The following is a 19,455-nucleotide window of genomic DNA, read 5'->3' on the forward strand; positions in this document are numbered from 1 at the left end:
CTTCTGAAAAGTGAACAACCCTGGGAAACTCCTGCCTCACCCTGCTCCCACCAGCCTTATATGTCAGTGATCTCCAACATGTTGCCAGTGGGCAGCATGGCACTCACTGCTGTGTTGCCTGAGATCTACCTGATTCTTCCCTAAAACAAAGAGCCATCCCTTGCTTTCGTCCACCTCATTGTGGCAGGAAGTCCTTCAGATTGTCTGATTGTTTTTAGCTGGCTGTTTAAAGTTATGTAATTGTTTTATTGATGTGACCTGCCCTGGGCTCGTTTTGGGAAGGGCGGGATAGAAATGTAAACAGACAGACAGACAGATAGAAGTGCCCAGGAGCCGTCATCTTTGCTTCAGGAGAAAGTACCTATTTGGAAATGGCTGATGAGGATGATCAGCTTGAAATCTGCTAACATTTTGTGCAGTATCCCAAAATTTTGTGATCAGACTCAGCCTGCATGGCAGCCATTTGTGATTGGTTTCACCACCATCACTCCATGGCAGCCATATTGCTGTGGATCCTACCATCTATTCTCAATATTCAAAAAGGGTCAGCAAGGTTGTGGATACCTGTGCTATGTCAACACATTCACTGTATAAAGGGTGTAATACTACCTTACAATGCAACACTATACAAAGTTGGATCCTATGCAGAGGCTAGAGGTTGACTTGGTTTGCAATACAATCATTTCACTACCCAAGACCATGAAAACTGATAATCTTCCTAAAGACAAAATTAATGGAATTACAAAGCTATAGTTTCCTTTGGTTTGACAGAGTCCAGAATTAGACTCCAATATATAAAAGATAATACTATGGAACTGGGCTGCCACTTACAATCAAAGCAGACTAAAAAACTGGAGGAAAAACTCCCAGAAAGACATACCTTTGTCATTGCAGAGTTTACCAAGTCCACTCGCGTATGAGCTTTCCTTAATACATGATGACTTGCAGAAGAATTGGTGAAGATCTCCACTCCATCAATTCCCATTTCAATGTGGGGACTGATAAATTGAGCAAACAAAAATAAACAGTGCCATCAATTAGACTTAACCCAAGGAGAGCAACTTGGCTAAAATAAATTTGTGGTATGGTGTGAGTTTTCATGAGTCACTGCTCACTTCTTCAGATACCTCAAATGCCACTTCTTCAGAGTGGCATCTCCTACCACAAATTTTGCTAGTTTTTAAGGTGCTACTGGATTCCTACTCTTTTCTGCTGCTATAGACATTCTAAACAGCTATCCATCTTGGTTAAAATAAAAGTTGCATTTTCTAACTGCTTGATGCATTGAACTGGAGGCAGTTTTTTTAATCTTTCAGCAACATCAGTTACACTAATCTAGATAGCTCTACCAACAGAGCCAGCCCAGCTTCATGGAATGAAAACTCTATCTGGAAATGTCAACGGCACTGGTTGCCAACCTTTTTGGCACAATCACCAGAAGTCAAGTCCAAAATCTGATACATGGTACTGTATTCATCAAAGCAAATAGTGCCCCCATGCCTTGATGCAGTTTTATTTATTATTTAGTTTAAACTATTTACATACAAGTCAGATTCAAGATTCCCCAAAAAGCATACAAGAATAATTGGTAAGCAAGTCATAATCAGCAGAACCTGACAATGTGAACAAATATCAGCTTTGCCTATAATGCTCAGAACCAGGTAAAAGACAAGCTTAGGAGTCTCAAGCAACCTTTGGGCACCAGTGCTACAGACTAGCATTCCATAGCTTACATTATGCTTTCTGGCTAACTTTATATCCCAATCACAATTCAGCAAAGATGAACAACTAAGTCCTACTGTAAGCCGTACAATGAGGTTTGGTAAACCATTTCAGACTGAAGGCATTGCCACACTTAATCAAATATTCCACTGGAGGCAAGGGGAAGATTCATACACATGCTGGTTTCCACATGGAATTTTTTTAACGATGGACCATTCAGTGATTCAATCTCTCTCCCTCACAGAGCGGTGGTACAGCTCAGATGCACATTAACCACTTAAATGAAAATTCTGCCATAACTTTGACATTTGTAGGATTATGCCCTTAAATTTTAAGCGCTCCAGCTTTGGCAGCAGTCTTACATGGTATCCTCCACTCACAGCCTCTCAATCTTCAAGTACTTTGAGGAAAAAGTATGAAAATCCAGCTGACTCCAAGCACCAATTTGGAGAAAGTCAATGTCAGTGGAGTTACGTGATCCTACAAAACCGCAGCCTCTAGGAGCTCCAAAGTGGCTAAAAACATTGTGTACCAGCATAAAGAGCAATCCTAAGCAGTTGTACTCAAAATCCTTGATAAAGCTTTTGATAAAGTTCCTCATCAAAGGCTCCTTAGTAAGCTCGAGAGTCATGGAGTAAAAGGACAGGTCCTCTTGTGGATCAAAAACTGGCTAATTAATAGGAAACAGAGTGAGTATAAATGGGCAGTCTTCGCAGTGGAGGACAGTAAGCAGTGGGGTGCCGCAGGGCTCAGTACTGGGTCCCATGCTCTTTAACTTGCTCATAAATGATTTGGAGTTGGGAGTAAGCAGTGAAGTGGCCAAGTTTGCAGATGACACTAAATTGTTCAGGGTGGTGAGAACCAGAGAGAATTGTAAGGCACTCCAAAGGGAACTGTTGAGGCTGGGTGAGTGGGCATCAATGTGGCAGATGAGGTTCAATGAGGCCAAGTGCAAAGTAATGCACATTGGGGCCAAAAATCCCAGCTACAAATACAAGTTGATGGGGTGTGAACTGGCAGAGACTGACCAAGAGAGAGATCTTAGGGTCGTGGTAGATAACTCACTGAAAATGTCAAGACAGTGTGTGATTGCAATAAAAAAGGCCAACTCCATGCTGGGAATTAATAGGAAGGGAATTGAAAACAAATCAGCCAGTATCATAATGCCCCTGTATAAATAGATGGTGCAGTCTCATTTGGAATACTGTGTACAATTCTGGTCACCACACCTCAAAAAGGATATTATAGCATTGGGAAAAGTGCAGAAAAGGGCAACTAGAATGATTAAAGGGTTGGAACAGTTTCCCTATGAAGAAAGGTTAAAACGCTTGGGGCTCTTTAGCTTGGAGAAACGTCGACTACAGGGTGACATGATAGAGGCTTACAAGATTATGCATGGGATGGAGAAAGTAGAGAAAGAAGTACTTTTCTCCCTTTCTCACAATACAAGAACTCGTGGGTATTCCATGAAATTGCTGAGCAGTTGGGTTAAAACGGATAAAAGGAAGTACTTCTTCACCCAAAGGGTGATTAACATGTGGAATTCACTGCCACAGGAGGTGGTGGCAGCTACAAGCATAGCCAGCTTCAAGAGGGGGTTAGATAAAAATATGAAGCAGAGGTCCATCAGTGGCTATTAGCCACAGTGTGTATATATATGTGTGTGTATATATATATATATAATCTTTGGGGGGCCACTGTGTGACACAGAGTGTTGGACTGGATGGGTCATTGGCCTGATCCAACATTGCTTCTCTTATGTTCTTATGACAGATCTATTCAGGGGGGCTTATGCCCAGGAAAGCCGTGAAAGACAGGAGGCTGTCCCACCCCTGAAGGGAGGGAAAAACCAGCCATTCAGCTGAGCCTATGGGAGTGCTGCTATAGCATCCAATCACCTTTCAGTAGGGGGTGGAATGCTGCATGGAAACACAGTACAAGTTTAGTTCAGTTCTGCCTCAGGGAGAGAGCAGTGAGAGCTCAGGTTTGGCTCAGCTAAGGAGCAGACAGAATGAAGAGTTACTGTGCTTGGCAGTGTAGCAGAGCGGTTTAGCTCTGTCTTTGAGACAGAATGAAGTACCTGATTGTTAGGCCTTTCTCTAATAACAAGCAGACCTTGTACCATTTAATTTGACTCTTGGGAAACGGCAGGCTTATGTTGGTAGAATCCTGTGTGTGTGAAAGGATCCAAATTAGTGGCTAGTCAGTAAAAGCTGGTTTATGCCTGAAAGTACTAAAGAAAATTCAAACTACTATCTGAAGCCAACTAGTTTAAAACAATGTGACTCAGCTGGGTTTCTTCTTTGTCTGCCTGGAGACTTGTGCTGCTAATCTGTTCCTTGAAACCATCCCATAAATAAATAAATATTCTGTGTTGCTTATATGAAATTCCTGGCTCAGTGATCTTTGTATCCTATTTGCTCACCACAAAACTTGCCCTACAGCAGTGAACCAAAAGCCTATACACTACAACACCTGATAACTGAGAAGGTTTATAGTTTAAAACAAACCTAGTCCCCTCAAAAACATACAAGGCTGTGTGGTTCCCCCTCAGTTGACAGAAAAAGCCTGTTACAAAAGCATTATTAGGAATGCACTGATAATCAATATAAAGGGCTTTCTTGAACACAGAAATCCCAAGAGTAAAAACATCTAAAAATAATATAGACAATCTCTTCTACATATTGCCATGGTATTGATTTTTCAGATATGCCTTTTGTAACATTATTTTACATAGAAAACCCATCAGTTTTTATAGAATATTCAATCTACAGAAGTTTTGAACCAGTTCTACAAATGTTGCCATGTTAGTTTATCCCTGTCTTACCTGTTTGGTGTCCACAGTTCTTCACATATTTCACTCCCTATGCAGGTATCTAATGTTGCCAGTACTGCATCTCCAAATTGAACAGTTTCCTAAGATAAGCAAAGATAGTGTGTATAACCCAGTAATCTACAATCCAGTAACACAGAAATACTGAGCAATAGTAATAACAATACTTGGCAAACAATATAATAAATTATACAATTATACCATGCAATAGTGTGTATTTTATTAATCAGAAGTGCAAGATACCAGGGGATGCAGATCTTTTTCGCATTTTCCTTCTCTCAGCAGCAGCCCCTTTGACCCCTGAAAACCTCATTACTGATATAGCTGTGGACAAAAAAACCACAGAGGATGGGGTAGCAGAGGGAAGTGAGGTAAAATCATCCCCTTTGCCCTCTTCTGTCATCAGCACTTTTATGAGAACATCTATTTCCACCAGTGTGTTGTGCCAGCAGTTCATAGGATAGAACGCATCATTTGCACCACAGTAACCTGATTTGAACTCTCCTAGCATAATCTAAAATCACACTTTAAGTCAATTGGATTTGTAATTCAAGCATACTAGAAAGCTAAATACAATCATTAGTACATCAGAAAGATATCAGAAGCCTTAATAGGGGAAAACACTAAATTGCTCTCCTCTATGTTCAGAGATAATGTTCTCTATTTCTTAACCAGAGTATAGGGATCACAAGTGGGTCATGACACAGCATAGGCTCTTCCAACAGCCCTTCTCCTCTCATGTGTGAATTTACCTACTCTTCTCTCATTGGTCTAGTCAAGTCAGTTGCAAGCTATGTTGTACCAATCTGACCACAGTTAATGCTAACCAGGGTTTTATTTTAACCAAGCTTTTTAGTTTATCTCATATCTTGATTGGCATTAACCATAATTCAATTTGGTATCAAGATTTGGTGCCAACAAAATTTTGAAAAACTGTCAATGCCAACAGGGATGCTATGAAAAGTGCAAAAACAAGGCCTGCTTTTGATCTCTTAACCCTGGCTCTAGAGCAGGGATGTCAAATGTGCGGCCCAGGGCCCAAATCAGGCCCCTAGAGGGTTGCTATCAGGCCCGCAAGCAAGGCTGCTTTCTTCTCCCTCTCTCTTGCTTCCTTCTTTGTCACAGCTTGCTTTACCAGGCTTGCTCAATCACACAGGAGCTTCAGAAGAAAGCCTCTTTTTTTCCATTGGCTTTCCCTTGGGGAGGAGGGGGAGGAGGGAGAGCTTCCTTTGCCAGGCTCTCTCAATCACATAGCAGAGCTACTGAGCCAAGCCTCTTTTGCTTATATTGGCTGAGGCTCTGCCCCTTCCTCATCCTCTGGGGAGGGAGGGAAAGAGCCAGAGTTTCCTTTTCCCAGTTCCCTTGATCATACGGGAGAGATACAAAATCTTCAATTGTGTTTGTCTGTCTCCTTTATAAAGTTTATATCTCTGCTACCTGGCATTACATTTTATGAGACACATGGCACGGCTCAAAGAGGTCTCATTTATGTCAGATCTGGCCCTCATACCAAATGAGTTCGACATGCCTAATCTAGAGCAAGTAGAACATCTGCAAAGGCTCTCTTTTGAGGTATCAGCAAAAAAAACCAACTGGAAGGAAAACAAACTTAAACAACCTACTGAAAGCACCATCTTTTGATTAAACACCAGCAGAGAAGAAGCCAAATGTCCTTCCACAAGCAAAGTGTTCCTTTGTAGGAGTCACCACAAAACAGATGCCCCCTTGCAGTTCTTTAAGAAATGGGACATGCCTTCCCTGCAGATATGAAAAAGTAGGGATATAGACATATATGCCTAGCAAAGTCAAGCATGACATCCTTGTCAATGACATGTTGACTATGCAGTTGCAGTCACTGAACAGGCATGGGATAGGATCTTTCCATCCCTTGTGAACAAGATGGAACAGTCAGCAAAAGAGAGCCAATGCAGTATAATGGTTAGAGCAGAGGTGTCAAACATGCAGTACAGGGGCCAAATCAGGCCCTCGAGCAACTGGCTGTCATCTGCTACCTTCTCCCTCTCTCTTGCTTTCCTTCTGCATAACAGCTTGCTTTGCAAGGCTTGCTTAATTGCACAGAAGCTACAGAGCAAAACTTCTGTTTTCTCTTTTGGTTGAGTCTCCTCCCTTGGGGAGGAAGGGAGGGAGGCAGAGCTCATTTTTCCAGGCTCTCTCAATCGCACCTCAGAGCTACTGAGCCAAACCTCTCTTCCTTCTATTGGCTGAGGCTCCCCCCCAAAAAAGTTTCCTTTGCCCAGTTTTCTGGATCCCATGGGAGAAATACAAAGGAAAGCACCCTTAAGGCCAATGAGTGCTAGCGTTTTAGGCATGTTTTAGTTTTTTAAAAAAATCTTTAATTGTGTTCGTCTGTGTCCTTTATGAAGTTTATATCTCTACTACCTAATCTTAAATAGGTACACACATGGCCCGGCCTGGCCCAGCCCGACAAGGTCTCATTTATGTCAGATCTGGCCCTCATAATAAAGGAGTTCAACACCCCTGGATTAGAGGATTAAACTAGGGGGATCCAGGTGCAAACCACCACTCTGCCATGAAGCTCACTGGGTGACCCTGGAGTAGTAACATACAGCCTGACTTACTTCATGTTGCTTTGAGGATAAAGGGCAGAGGGTATTATTATTGTTGTTGTTGTTGTTAAATTTATACCCCACCTTATCCCACAAGTGACCTCAGGGTGACTTACAATATAAAATCCATAAAATAATAAAACAAAACAATGGATGGCAGCAGGAGATAATAACAGAAAACCTGTGCCTCCTGTAAGATGGGTACAGGTACCCCAAGAAACTCCAGTATCCAAAATAATACTGGGAGCAGCAGGGCACTAGGGAAGGGGCAAAAAACAGAGGAGGCCAGAATACTGAACATTTGCTGTCTGAGCCAAAGGCCTGGTGGAACAGCACTATTTTACAGGCCTCGCAGAAATGTAATCAATCCCACAGTGCCCTGATCTTGGATAGGAGTGTGTTCCACCATGTTGGGGCATGGGCTGAAAAATTCCATGCCCTGCTTGAGGCTAAGTTATCGTTCCTTGGGCCAGGTATCACCAGGAAGCGTTGGTCAGTAAAGCGTAAATCTCTCCAGAGTTCATATGGAGAGAGATGGTCCTGCAGGTATGATGGTCTCAAGCTGATAAGGCTTTAAAGGTCAAAACCATAACCTTGACCTGGATCCAGTATTTGATCAGCAGGCATTGCAGTTGGTGCAGCACTGGCAGAATGTGAATCACTATCAGCAAGCATGCCACTGCATTCTGCACTAGCTGCAATTTCAGGTTCAAGGGTAGCCCAGCACAGAGCTAGTTACAGTAATTCAGTCTGGAAGTGACCATTGTATGGATTACTGTAGCTCAGTCCCGGGGGGTGAGATAGGGAACCGTTGCCTGACTAGCCAAAGGCCAATCTGGCAACCAAACTGACCTGGGTCTCCATAGAGAGCATGCTGTCCAGCATCATCCCGAGACTCCTCACATTCAGCACTGGCACCAATGGTGCCCCCACAAAGAGAGGGGAAGAGAAACTAAACCAACCAAGCAAAAACCTCCAAAGGAAGTTTAGAATACTAGTAAGGAGTCAAAAATTAAAAACATCAATAGTTATAGACAAAAGCACACATTTATTACAAAAACATATATGGCCTGACATGCTTTGGCCTGCAGAGGCCTTCTTCAGAGGTCAAATAGTACAAATTTCAACATACAACGAAGTCCCTTTTACCCTTGTAAATCAATAAACAATTTATAAAGGTGAAGGTAATGCCCTGTGGTGACGTTGCTTCCACAATGTTTTCATGGCAGACTTTTTTACAGGGTGGTTTGCCTTACCCAAACTATTAATATAGGACCCAAAATGGAGTGTTCCAATATGGAAATGAATAACACAATTTTTTGGAAGACCACAAATGTATCTGGCCTTATGTCAGTAGCAATTACACATATAACAAATAATAATATTGCAAATATGTACCTTCCAGTTTAGGTCCTAAAAGTAAAAAAAAAACCCTATCAGGACCAGTATAACATCAATATGTATCAATAACATCAGTATGTATCAGTTCTCGCTTCATCTTCAGTAGCTCCGAGGTGTACCATAGAGCTAACTTAGTAAGAGAATGGATAGGGAACCCGGGGGGCGATTTCATCGATGGCCTCAGAGAGCTGGCTATGCTAGTCCTGCACCAGCTCATCTAACAAATCACTAGGGGGCATCGGATTCCACAGAGCATTCTTGAACCTGATTGGGACCATCAGGCTCCAAAGGTGAGTATAAATCTGCTCACCATCTAAACAGGGAGGGCTAGGAGTGCCTAGCCAGGCCTCCAGGGCAAAGTGATCTGACCATGGGACCACATTTGTGGCCACCAGATCCACATTAATCCCCATGCCAAAAATAAGATCTGGCATGTCATGAGGTGGAGACATACACCATCTTGAACTTCTTAAAGGATGAGTTGGATAAAAATCAAATATGCATTAAGCAACTTACAGTGCAATCATACGCAGAATTATTCTAGTCTAAACTATATAGGATTTCATGTTGATGTCTTATCTAAGTAACCTGCATATACTGTACTGCTGAAAATGAAACATGCTAATATCAGGACAGACAACACCTTACCTGATTTGTTATTTCTTGTATCATTCTAGGAAGAAAATAGTCTTCCACCTGCCTAGAGAGCAAATTATGCAACAAATAAGTAAAATAAATTAATATACTAAATGTTAAAATCACCATGAATCATCAATGAGACTCCTTCTATAATGATAATTTTGTATCTCTCACAAACTAGCCAAACAGTACCATTGTATCAAAGGTTTAACACAGTCCTGTTTCACCTTGCGACTCATTAAGATAAAGAAACTTTTGTAGCTTGCCAGAAGCTTAATAATTTCTTTCCCTTCCCCCAGTTCTGCAGTACTACAAAAGCAGCAAAATCAAGCCCCTATGTCAGGTACAGGGTTGCACCTGGGTCTTCTTTACCTGGCCCTTGGACAGAAGGAGGGCCTCATGGATCCTGCATCAGCAGTAGACAAAAGGGGAGTCCCAGTAAAGGATTATTTTAATGAAGCCTTATTGAAACCACATGCGATCAAATCTCACTCACACATCACACTCATCCAGGCTAGCCAAGCCTGTTGTCATGCAAGGGTTACTCGAGCAGAAAGCTCCACTGATGACAGAAAGTATAACTCCACCATGACCCATCTTTGGCTCTTCCTATGTAGGACTGATGATGTTACAGTATCATGGGCCCTCTCTACCTTCACTTTGCCTCTTTTGTCCTTTTCCCTCAGCTTCCAGAATGCAAGTGCAGGTATGAGAGCTGTGCTGGCTAGCGGGATGGGGCAGCTTAATTACACATTGCAGTTTCCAGCAGCTCATGTATACCATGCTGCTATGGAGCAAGCAATTATCAGGCCAGAGTGGTGTGCCCTTCATCTTTAGCCTGTACTTTTGCTTTCCATACGTTCTTGTAAGCATGGTCTCTTTCTAAACATGGCTTAGGAAATTATCAATGCAAGTGTTATTGAATACTCATAAAATATCATGCTAGAGTGACTGAATACACAGGCTATTTCAGGGACAGTTACAGCTTACAAGTTTTGCATTTGTCTTACCCCTGCAGATTTAGAGGCAGACATGTAAGCATGTAATGAAACATAGTCTAATAGCAACCAGTGTTACACTACCAATCTATACTCCAGGTCCCGAGTCTAAAGCATTATAACACAGTAACCATATGCTGAAAAGAAGATGCTGATCCAATACATAGGTGTAACTCTTGTGAAATTCTATATATACTGATGTAACATTTTTAAAAGCTTGAGTAATATCACGTGACATAACAAATCCTTCTGAAGGACTGCAGTGGGAAACATCAAAGGTCTCCTGATTATCTTGAATAGTTATCACAGGATAAAGGGTGAAGTACACAGCCTACCGTGATCTGTTCCATGGAGTGAACCATCGCATTTCCCTGTAGTTTCCTGTATTTGCCAAAGCCATCTTTGGTCTTATCAGAAGGATTTTCCTTGCATTAAAAAAATTAACAAAGATATATGACTGTTTGAAAAGCAATAAAACCATAAAAAGAAGTCCTTTGAGCAAAACCCAGCCAAAGTTAAGCACTTTTTAGACCAGGGATTGGAACAGAGTGTTAAATGTTTTTGGCTCTCCCACGAAAACAATGCAAATTAAACATACAACTTAATGCAAGCTGGTTTAGATTTACATTAGAGTGGAATAAAAAGGAAGGAAGGAACATTAACAATTTGAGATATGTAGATGACACCACATTACTAGCAAAACACAGCTAAGACTTGAAATAACTACTGATGAAGGCTGAAGAAGAAAGTGACAAAACAGAATTACAGCTGAACATCAAGAAGACAAAAGTAATAACTACTGCGGAATTACACAACTTTGCAAAATGAGGACCCAGCTTGCTGGGGGGAAAGTGTAGATGACTGGGGAAGGCAATGGCAAACAAACCCCGTAAAAAGGTCTGCCATGAAAACGTGAAAGCAACATCACCCCAGAGTCGGAAATGACTAGTGCTTGCACAGGGGACTACCTTTTTAAGGTTGAAGGGGGAAATATTGAAATGTTCAAAATTTTCTATTCCTTGGCTCAATCATCAACAAAAATGGAAAATGCAAGCAAGAAATCAGAAGGAAATTGAAACTGGAAAGGGCAGCCATGAAGGAGCTAGAAAAGATTCTTAAGTTCAAGCATGTTATCACTGGCGTCCAAGATCAAGAGAATTTATACTACAGCAGTCTCCATTACGATGTTTGGGTGTGAAATTTGGACAATGAAGAAAGCTGACAAAAAGGAAGTTGACTGCTTTGAAATGTGGTATTGGAGGAGAGTTTTACAGATACCATGGATCGCCAAAAAAAGAAGTGGATTCTAGATCAAATCAACCCTGAACTTCCCCCTTTAAGCTAAAATAACTAAACTGAGGCTATCATACTTTGGTCACATTATGAGAAGATCTGGAAAAGACCTTAATGCTAGGGAAAGCTGAAGGCAGCAGGAAAAGAAGACAACCCAACATGAGATGGATTGACTCTATAAAGTGGCTTTTCCCAATGGCAGGGTTGCAACCTGGCATTGGGCCATGCAGGCCTCAATGGCAGGATGCGGGGCCTCCCATCCCCTTGCCGCCCCCGCATTGACCCCCCCCTCATGCCTCCCACCCATGGCGTCGCACCCCCCCCCCTGCACACCTCCTCCTCCCTCCCTTCCCCACTGCAGGTCAATTTCAGGCTGTGTAAAGCCTCCCCCCCCCACTTGATCAGCAGGAAAAATGGCGCTGAGCACTAACTCAGCATGGGGGCAGGCCGGCGGCAACTCGAACGGACCATGCCTGGAAAGGGCGCATGGCTGCTCCCTCCCCCACACTTCCTTCCCATCAGGTGGTTGTGGGGGAAACTTTACACCGCCTGAAATTGACCAGCAGTGGGGAAGGAAGGGAGGAGGAGGCGCTTGTGCGGCAAGAGTTAGCAGTTTTAAAGGTGAGTTGCTCCCATCCTCTTTCTTTCTGTTCTTTCTTTTCTCTTTCTTTCTTCCTTTTGTCTCTCCTTTCACTCCTTCCCTCCCTTTTCCTTCCTTCCTATTTCCTTTCTTTTTCTTTCCCTGTCCCCGCTTGCGCTGCCCCTTCCTGTCCTGTCTCTCCCCCGCTTCAGAGGGAGCGAAGGGAAAAAGACCAGCCACTGCCCGCAGCCCAGCCAGCTCCCTCTGAACCTTAATTGTTGCCAGGGAGCCTTTGAAGCAGTGGGCAGCAGAGAAGGGGCTGAGCAGGGCTCCCCCTCCCAACGCAACAGCGAGTGGAATCTCACTGGCCTACTGCAGTCCCAGCAGGATGGCCAACGGAGGCTTCTCCCTGCAAACAATCCCGCACCCCTTCTCCACACGTTGCTTTGCTTCCCCTCCCCCCTCGCCAAATAGTGAAGCAGAGAGGGTTCAGGAATCACAGCGCTGCGCTTTTACTCCAGCTCTTTGCTCCTCTGGGCTTGCTGCCTTCTCCCTCCTTGCCCAGCTTGCAGGGATGCAGGCCCGGTGCTAAAGGTTCTGCCACCCCAGGTAGAACCCTGCCTCCCAAGGACTTAAATCACGCGTGCGCAGCATGCATGGCACAATGACGTCACCAAAAGTAACGTTATCGTGCTGGCGTGCTCTGCTGGCCCAGGCAGCCCAAGCAGCTTCCTCTGAAGGGGGCCGGAGGACTGGGCGAGGGGTGGGCCGAGCGTTCTTCCTCAGCTCGCTCCTCACCCAGCCCTCCCGCTCCCTTCAAAGGGAGCTGCCTGGGAAGCAGCCGCCTGCACGCTTTTTCCTTCGTTCTGATTTGGAACAGAGGAAACAGCATGCGGGCAGCAGCTTCCCAGGCAGTTGAGTCCCTCTGAAGAGGCAGAGGGGCTGGGCAAGGGGCGGTCCAAGCGAGAACACTCAGCCCGCCCCTTGCCCAACCCACTCCCTTCAGAGGGACTCAGCTGCCTGAGAAGCTGCTTCAGAACGGAGGAAGAAGTGTGCAGGCAGCTGCTTCCCAGGCAGCTCCATTGGCATGAACGGGGATGGCGAGGGGGCGCCTGCCCCCAACCTTCACCCCCGCGGCCAGGTGGCAACTGAGGCAGCGGCCTACCTGGCCTACTCCCACACGCCAGGCCTGCTGGGATGAGGAAAGGAACTTGTAACACCCTCCCTCACCATTGCTAACCTGAGTAGACCCGGGGGGGGGGGGGGAGAAGTTTGAAATGCCCTGCCAATTCATGTTTTCCTTTTTTTCTTACTTTCTCACTTTTTCTCTTTCTGTCAATCAGTCTTTTCCCCTGTCTTCCTTCCCCCCCTCTCTTTCTGTCAGTCTTTTCCCCTGTCTTTTCTTCCTTCCTTCCTTCCTTCCTTCCTTCCTTCCTTCCTTCCTTCCTTCCTTCCTTCCTTCCTTCCTTCCTTCCTTCCTTCCTTCCTTCCTTCCTTCTCCTCTCTCTCTCTTTCTGTCAGCCTTCTCTCCTTCCTTCTTTCCTTCCTCACCATTGCTAATGTGAGTAGACCTGGGGTGGGGGGAGAGAAGCTTGAAATGCCCTGCCATTTCATGTTTTCCCAGGCTGAGAGCATTTTATGTTTTTAGTTTTCTGCTGTGTAATCCTTGTGCTTTTTCTAGATATTTTATTTTTTAAATTGCATTGCAAAATTCCACTATTTTCCTACCCTTCCTAAACCAAATATTGCAAGAGTTTTAGGCTTGTTTGTACATCATTTCCTGTCTCCCGGCTTCACCCCCAAAGTCTCCTGGCTTTACCTCCAAATTTTAGTGGACCACGAAGGAGAAGTGTAAAAATAACCAGGCCATGGGGGGGGGGGGGGAGTTTGGGAAACCCTGCTATAAAGGAAGCCACAGCCCCCGGTTTGCAAGACTGGATAGGTCTTTTTAGAGGTCATTAATTCATATGGTCACCATAAGTCAGAAGTGACTTGACAGCACTTAACACACACACACACACACACACACAAAAAATGCAAGTTAACAGCCACAAGCATCCTAAAAGAGTATTTTCCATGTGACATAGTTACATACTTGTTCAGGAAAATCACTCTACAGTTGTAGCGAACATTTCGATGCATAACAGGCCTGTGGAAATACAAAACAGTATCAGATGGCAAATTCCCAATTCCTATATAAATTAAGATGACCAAGTCAAGATAATAGTTTTCTCATGTACATGCACTTCATTCAACAACTCATAACCTGAAGACTCATCACTGCCAAATACAGTGCTTGACACAAAAGCTGCACCTTTAGTCATTTGGTATGATTGTTTCACATAGTAAAGGATGTTGCAGTGGGAGTTTCCGGTTTTGGCACAGTGGTAGCAGACGCATTTCCGAACCCTCTTGCAGGGAACGGGCCGACTGCACAGTTTTCGGGGCCTCCTAAAGCAGGAAGATTGATAGGACCCTGGTTGGGGGGTTCTCGAGGCGGGGGGACAAGAGGAGAGAAGAATGGGAACTCTCAGTTCTCTTCTGAACTCCTGAAACCCCAAAGCCCAGGCTGTTGCGGACGGCATTGGCAGAGAAGCTGTGAATGCCAGTGAGGAGAAGCAGCAGTGAAAATATTTAGACAACGAAAAAGACTCTCTAAACGAGGTAAATTGGAACCTTTTGATATTTATTTCTATGAAGGCACTAGGACTTGGATGTAATGCTGACTGAGTAGATGGAATATTAAGAATTGGTGCAGACGAGATGATGCAGACGAGGAGAGAAGGGCGGAGAAGATGGAGAACGGAGGACAACGGTGCAGCAGACTTTGATTAAAGGCTTGGTACAAATAGATAGACTTTGTAAGCAACGTACAAACTGTGGAATTTTGGATGTATTTCTTCATTTTGGATGGATGGACATAATTTGTAGCCAAAGCAATTTCCTTAGTTGGTATTCTGTTTTGTTTTGAATTGGGATGAATGTGTTGGAGTGCTAGCAGGTTTTTTTTCTTACATGGACAGTGCTCGGCAAGGGACAGACTGGTCGTAAGCAAAAGTGAAATGAACTGACGATTTGGGAATTATAGTGGTGTGAGAAGACAGGAAGAGAAGAATCAAAGGAGGAAGAAGAGACGAGACAGAAGAGAGAAGAAAGAAGACAGAGGATCTAGAGAACTTTTAAAAAATTTCTAGGAGAGATATTGGACTGTATAGAAAAGTTTTGTAGGTGGCTGTCTATGAACGTAAAATAGAGAAAATTAACAAAGTGTGGGATGTGTGATAAGAAGTGGATGTGGGAGTGCTTGGGTTAATATGGATGAGTGACTGGTGTAGGCTGAAATAATAAAGCCTGAGTGAAGAGGGGAGGGTGTGAGAGACATAGTGTATGGGTGTGAGTGCTTAATCATTACAAAATAGGATTGGGGTGACATTTGGATTGGGGCAGCTCAGCAGTGCTGTTGCTATTAGATCTGTCGGCCGCATTTGATAAGGTTGACCATCAGCTACTGCCTAGCCACCTCGCCAACATGGGGATCCATGGGTCATAATGTATGGCCTCTTTTCTCCAAGGTCGGGGACAAAGAATGGTCATAGGGGAAGAATCATCCCGAAGGCACCCGCTTACATGTGGTGTGCCACAGGGTGTGGTTCTATCCCCAATGTTATTTAACATCTATATGCGCCCCCTTGCCCAGACTGTCAGGAGGAATGGGCTGGGATGTCACCAATATGCAGATGACACCCAGCTCTATCCAACAATGGGTGGCCAGTCCGACTGTACCCCGGATAATCTAGACCTGGCTCTTCAAGCCGTAGCCTCTCAGTTGAAGCTGAATCTGACGAAGACGGAGGTTCTCTATTTGGATTGGGGTGGCCCAGGAAGGGAAATCCCTTTACGAACTCTTGATGGGGTGCCACTGATACCGGCCCCTAAAGTCAAGAGCTTGGGAGTGCTTCTTGAGTCCTCTTTGACAATGGAGGCTCAAGTTGCAGCCACTGCCAAATCTGCCTTTTTCCATCTCCGGTGGGCTTGGCAGTTGGCTCCTTTCCTGGAACATGATGACCTAGCAATGGTAATCCATGCCAAGGTCACCTCAAGAATAGATCACTGTAATGCTCTCTACATGGGACTCAGAAACTGCAGCTAGTGCAGAATGCAGCAGTGCGGCTGTTAATGAGGCTCCCTCGATGGGAACACATTCAGCCGGTGCTGAAAGAACTGTACAAGCTACCTGTTGTGTTCAAAGTCCGTTTCAAGGTGTTGGTATTGACCTTTAAAGCCCTATATGATCGGGGGCCTATCTATCTTTGGGACCGCCTTTCTCCACATGTTCCCCAGAGAGCACTGCATTCAGGGACACAACAACTACTGTCCATCCCCAGACCAAGGGAGACCAGGCTGTGTTCTACATGGTCTAGGGCCTTTCTCAGTGGCAGCACCTGAAATATGGAATGCACTCCCAGAGGCCATACGAGCCCTGTGGGACCTCTCTCAATTCTGCGGGGCCTGCAAAATCGAGTTATTCCAACAGGCCTTTGGCACTTAAACCAGGAGAGGACTGCCACCTACACTACTATATTGGAACTACTATGGATTACTGTTAGTAAAGGACAATTCCGCCTGGGTAGTTATTTAACAGCACTGTAAAATGGTTTTAAAATGTTTTAATAGTGTTTATTGTTTGAAGTTTGATCATTTAATTGTATTTATTGTCTGAAATTTTGAACTGATTGTTAGCCGCCCTGAGTCCACTTGTGGAGAGGGCGGGGTATAAATTAAAGGTAATAATGATAATAAAATAGAAGTAATTAATAGTGAGAGATACAGTGTATGGGCATGAGTGCTTAATCATTTCAAAATAGAAGAAATTAATTGTTAAGTTTGATTATAATTAATTATTTAATTAGTAGTTGATTGATCAACTATAATTAATTACTATAAAATAGAAGTAGCCAATTTAAGTTGGTTTATTGTGACCCTGTGATTTAATGAATTTAGTAGTTTAATTTGAATCTGAATAGGGAAAGGGAAATATAAAATCTATATTAAATAAATAAGTAAAGGTGGAGGAGATAAACTCAGCTCATGTAAAAAAGAGTAAGACAGGGAAATCAATACCCTCACCAGGGATTCCTGAACTGGTGGGCTTTGCTATTTCACAGGATATTATTGAAGAGTTGCAGATCAGCATGCAAATGTACTTTACGGCAGCTTTAAATCAAATGCAAGCCAATCTAATGGAACAGTTTGGAGAGTTAAATTCAAAACTGGATATTTGCAGGGGAAAATAATTGATACAAAAGTGGAAATATTTGGTCCAACCCAAACGGTTAAGTCCTATGACTTGAAAATGAAGGAAATGAGCCCAAAGGTGGAAGTTATAAAGACAGTTCAAAAATCAGAAGAGAGACTGGTTAAATTGGAGACAGAGCAGGCAGCACAGATATTAAGGCAGCAGAAGCAGGAGGATTTATCTTATTTGTTAAGTGAGGCCTTGGCACCTGGAACACAAGAGGTTTCATTACAAAGATCAAATGATGCATTGGCAGTGATAAGGAATATAAAGTTTTGGGATACGAAGAAAGAAATAGATGGTTCAGAGAGGGACGGTTTAGTTAATATTGAAAAGCACTCATTTCAGAGGGGAAAACACAGAAGCACTAGTAGAAGAATGTATAAGGAGTTAGTTTTTATGGAAAGGTTTTATGGATCAACCATTAAAAATTACCAAACAAAAGACTAGGGTTTTAAGAGAAACTCCATGGCTGATGAGGAAGAGAAAACTAACCCTAGCCTATACAAATAACCTCAATCCACCAAAAAAAAAAAACTGGAGACAGAGCAGGCAGCACAGATATTAAGGCAGCAGAAGCAGGAGGATTTATCTTACTTATTGAGGCCTTGGCATCTGGAACACAAGAAGGGGAATAAGGGGGGGGGGAAGAAAAGAAAAGAAAGAAAAGGGATAGATACTCTGTCAAATATACTGAAATAAAATAGAATTAATATGAAGCACGGAATCAATTACCACTGAATGATTGTACATATAAATATAAATAATGGATTACTTTAAAGAATGATGCCGGTGAAGAGACCAGTAAGGTAGTACGTAGAGTAAAGAGGGGTCAAAAATAATGGTGAAAAGGATATGCGGCTGTACATTATTGTATTGTTATGTGTGGAAACTGCATTCTCCGTCTAAAATTTTTTTGTTTGTTTTGTTGATGTATTTCATGTGTTTTTTTTTTCTGGAGAAAATAAAAAGACTATATCTGCGAGTAAAGGATGTTGCAGTTACTGAGTGGGAAATAGGCATGGATAAAAAGTCACAGAATCACTAAGAATTTAGATAGGCATAGTGTGGAAGAACATTTAACAACCTGAAACTTGGACTGTATTAGACATAGTAGTGTTTTTATCTTTGCAACATTTCTTTGGGGGAAGCCACCAAAAATAAATAATGAAACTGCAGATCTCATAATAAAACGACATTTCTTCCAATCATATTACAGGAGAGAAAGGGAGTTTCCTGCTAAGAGGACTTTTCTACATTATGGCTTGGATCTCACATAGATTTCTATGGGTACTAGACAGAGGCAATTTTTGCTGACCCCACCACAGGAGACCTCCTATCCACCCCTAATATGTCCGAGGGGGGGGGTGTCCCCCAACCTGCAGGAGCTGGATTTCAGGGGGGTGTTTTGGGCCACAAAATGAAGGAATTGACAAAAATCATCCAAGCTGATAAGTATGCCATACTCACATGCCAACATCACATATTATGTCCTGAGTCACAGGTGATTCCAGAAGGTTAGCCAGAGCTTGAAATGAATGCAAGAGTGTATCAGACTCAAAGTAATGATCTGAACAACCATAGCCACTGTAAAAAAAAAATCAGGATTAGACAACAGATATTTATTTATTATTTATCTAATTTATACCCCGTCCTACCCCAAAAATGAGCTCAGGGCAGCTTTATATAATATACTAAGGAGAAGACTCAGAGCTGTATTTGTATCATACCCATTTAGAACACTGTACATCTCATGTAGAGAGAATGCATGTCTATATCATTATATGAACGTGCGGCAGTAAGTTCTGACTATAGGCAGGGTTCTGAGGATGTACATATGGCAAACTAGACATGAGAGTGCTCACCAAATGTGACAGTTTTCACAAAAGGTACACACAGTTTACCACACATAAGCAATCTCTCTATAGGAAGCCTATCTTATGAGAAGCACCCTTAGCACCTACGCTGCAAAACCCTATTACCTAAAACTAAATCATGCCAAAGCAAGATAAAAGTTGACAAATCATACACATACTTGTAAGAAAAGCAACTGGCAAGGAATAACATTTTTAGTACTCAAGAGAAAAAGGCTCAATATGAGAAGG

The 19,455-nt window shown here is 43.1% G+C and overlaps 1 protein-coding gene across 3 annotated transcripts in view; it reads right to left on the bottom strand.

The window, feature by feature from the left end:
* Positions 1–19,455, bottom strand: part of NADSYN1 (NAD synthetase 1) — an 83,950-nt gene that overhangs the window by 59,737 nt on the left and 4,758 nt on the right. For all 3 annotated transcript variants that reach the window (XM_060261525.1, XM_060261524.1, XM_060261526.1), the window contains 6 exons: positions 18,821–18,937; positions 14,150–14,203; positions 10,517–10,606; positions 9,193–9,244; positions 4,550–4,638; positions 881–998 (listed from right to left, as the gene is read on the bottom strand). In XM_060261525.1, coding sequence (XP_060117508.1) covers positions 881–998; positions 4,550–4,638; positions 9,193–9,244; positions 10,517–10,606; positions 14,150–14,203; positions 18,821–18,937 — 520 coding nt within the window. The remainder of the gene's footprint in view (positions 1–880; positions 999–4,549; positions 4,639–9,192; positions 9,245–10,516; positions 10,607–14,149; positions 14,204–18,820; positions 18,938–19,455) is intronic.

This window comes from Heteronotia binoei, chromosome 21 (genome assembly GCF_032191835.1).
Source record: "Heteronotia binoei isolate CCM8104 ecotype False Entrance Well chromosome 21, APGP_CSIRO_Hbin_v1, whole genome shotgun sequence".
Lineage (NCBI taxonomy): Eukaryota > Metazoa > Chordata > Lepidosauria > Squamata > Gekkonidae > Heteronotia > Heteronotia binoei.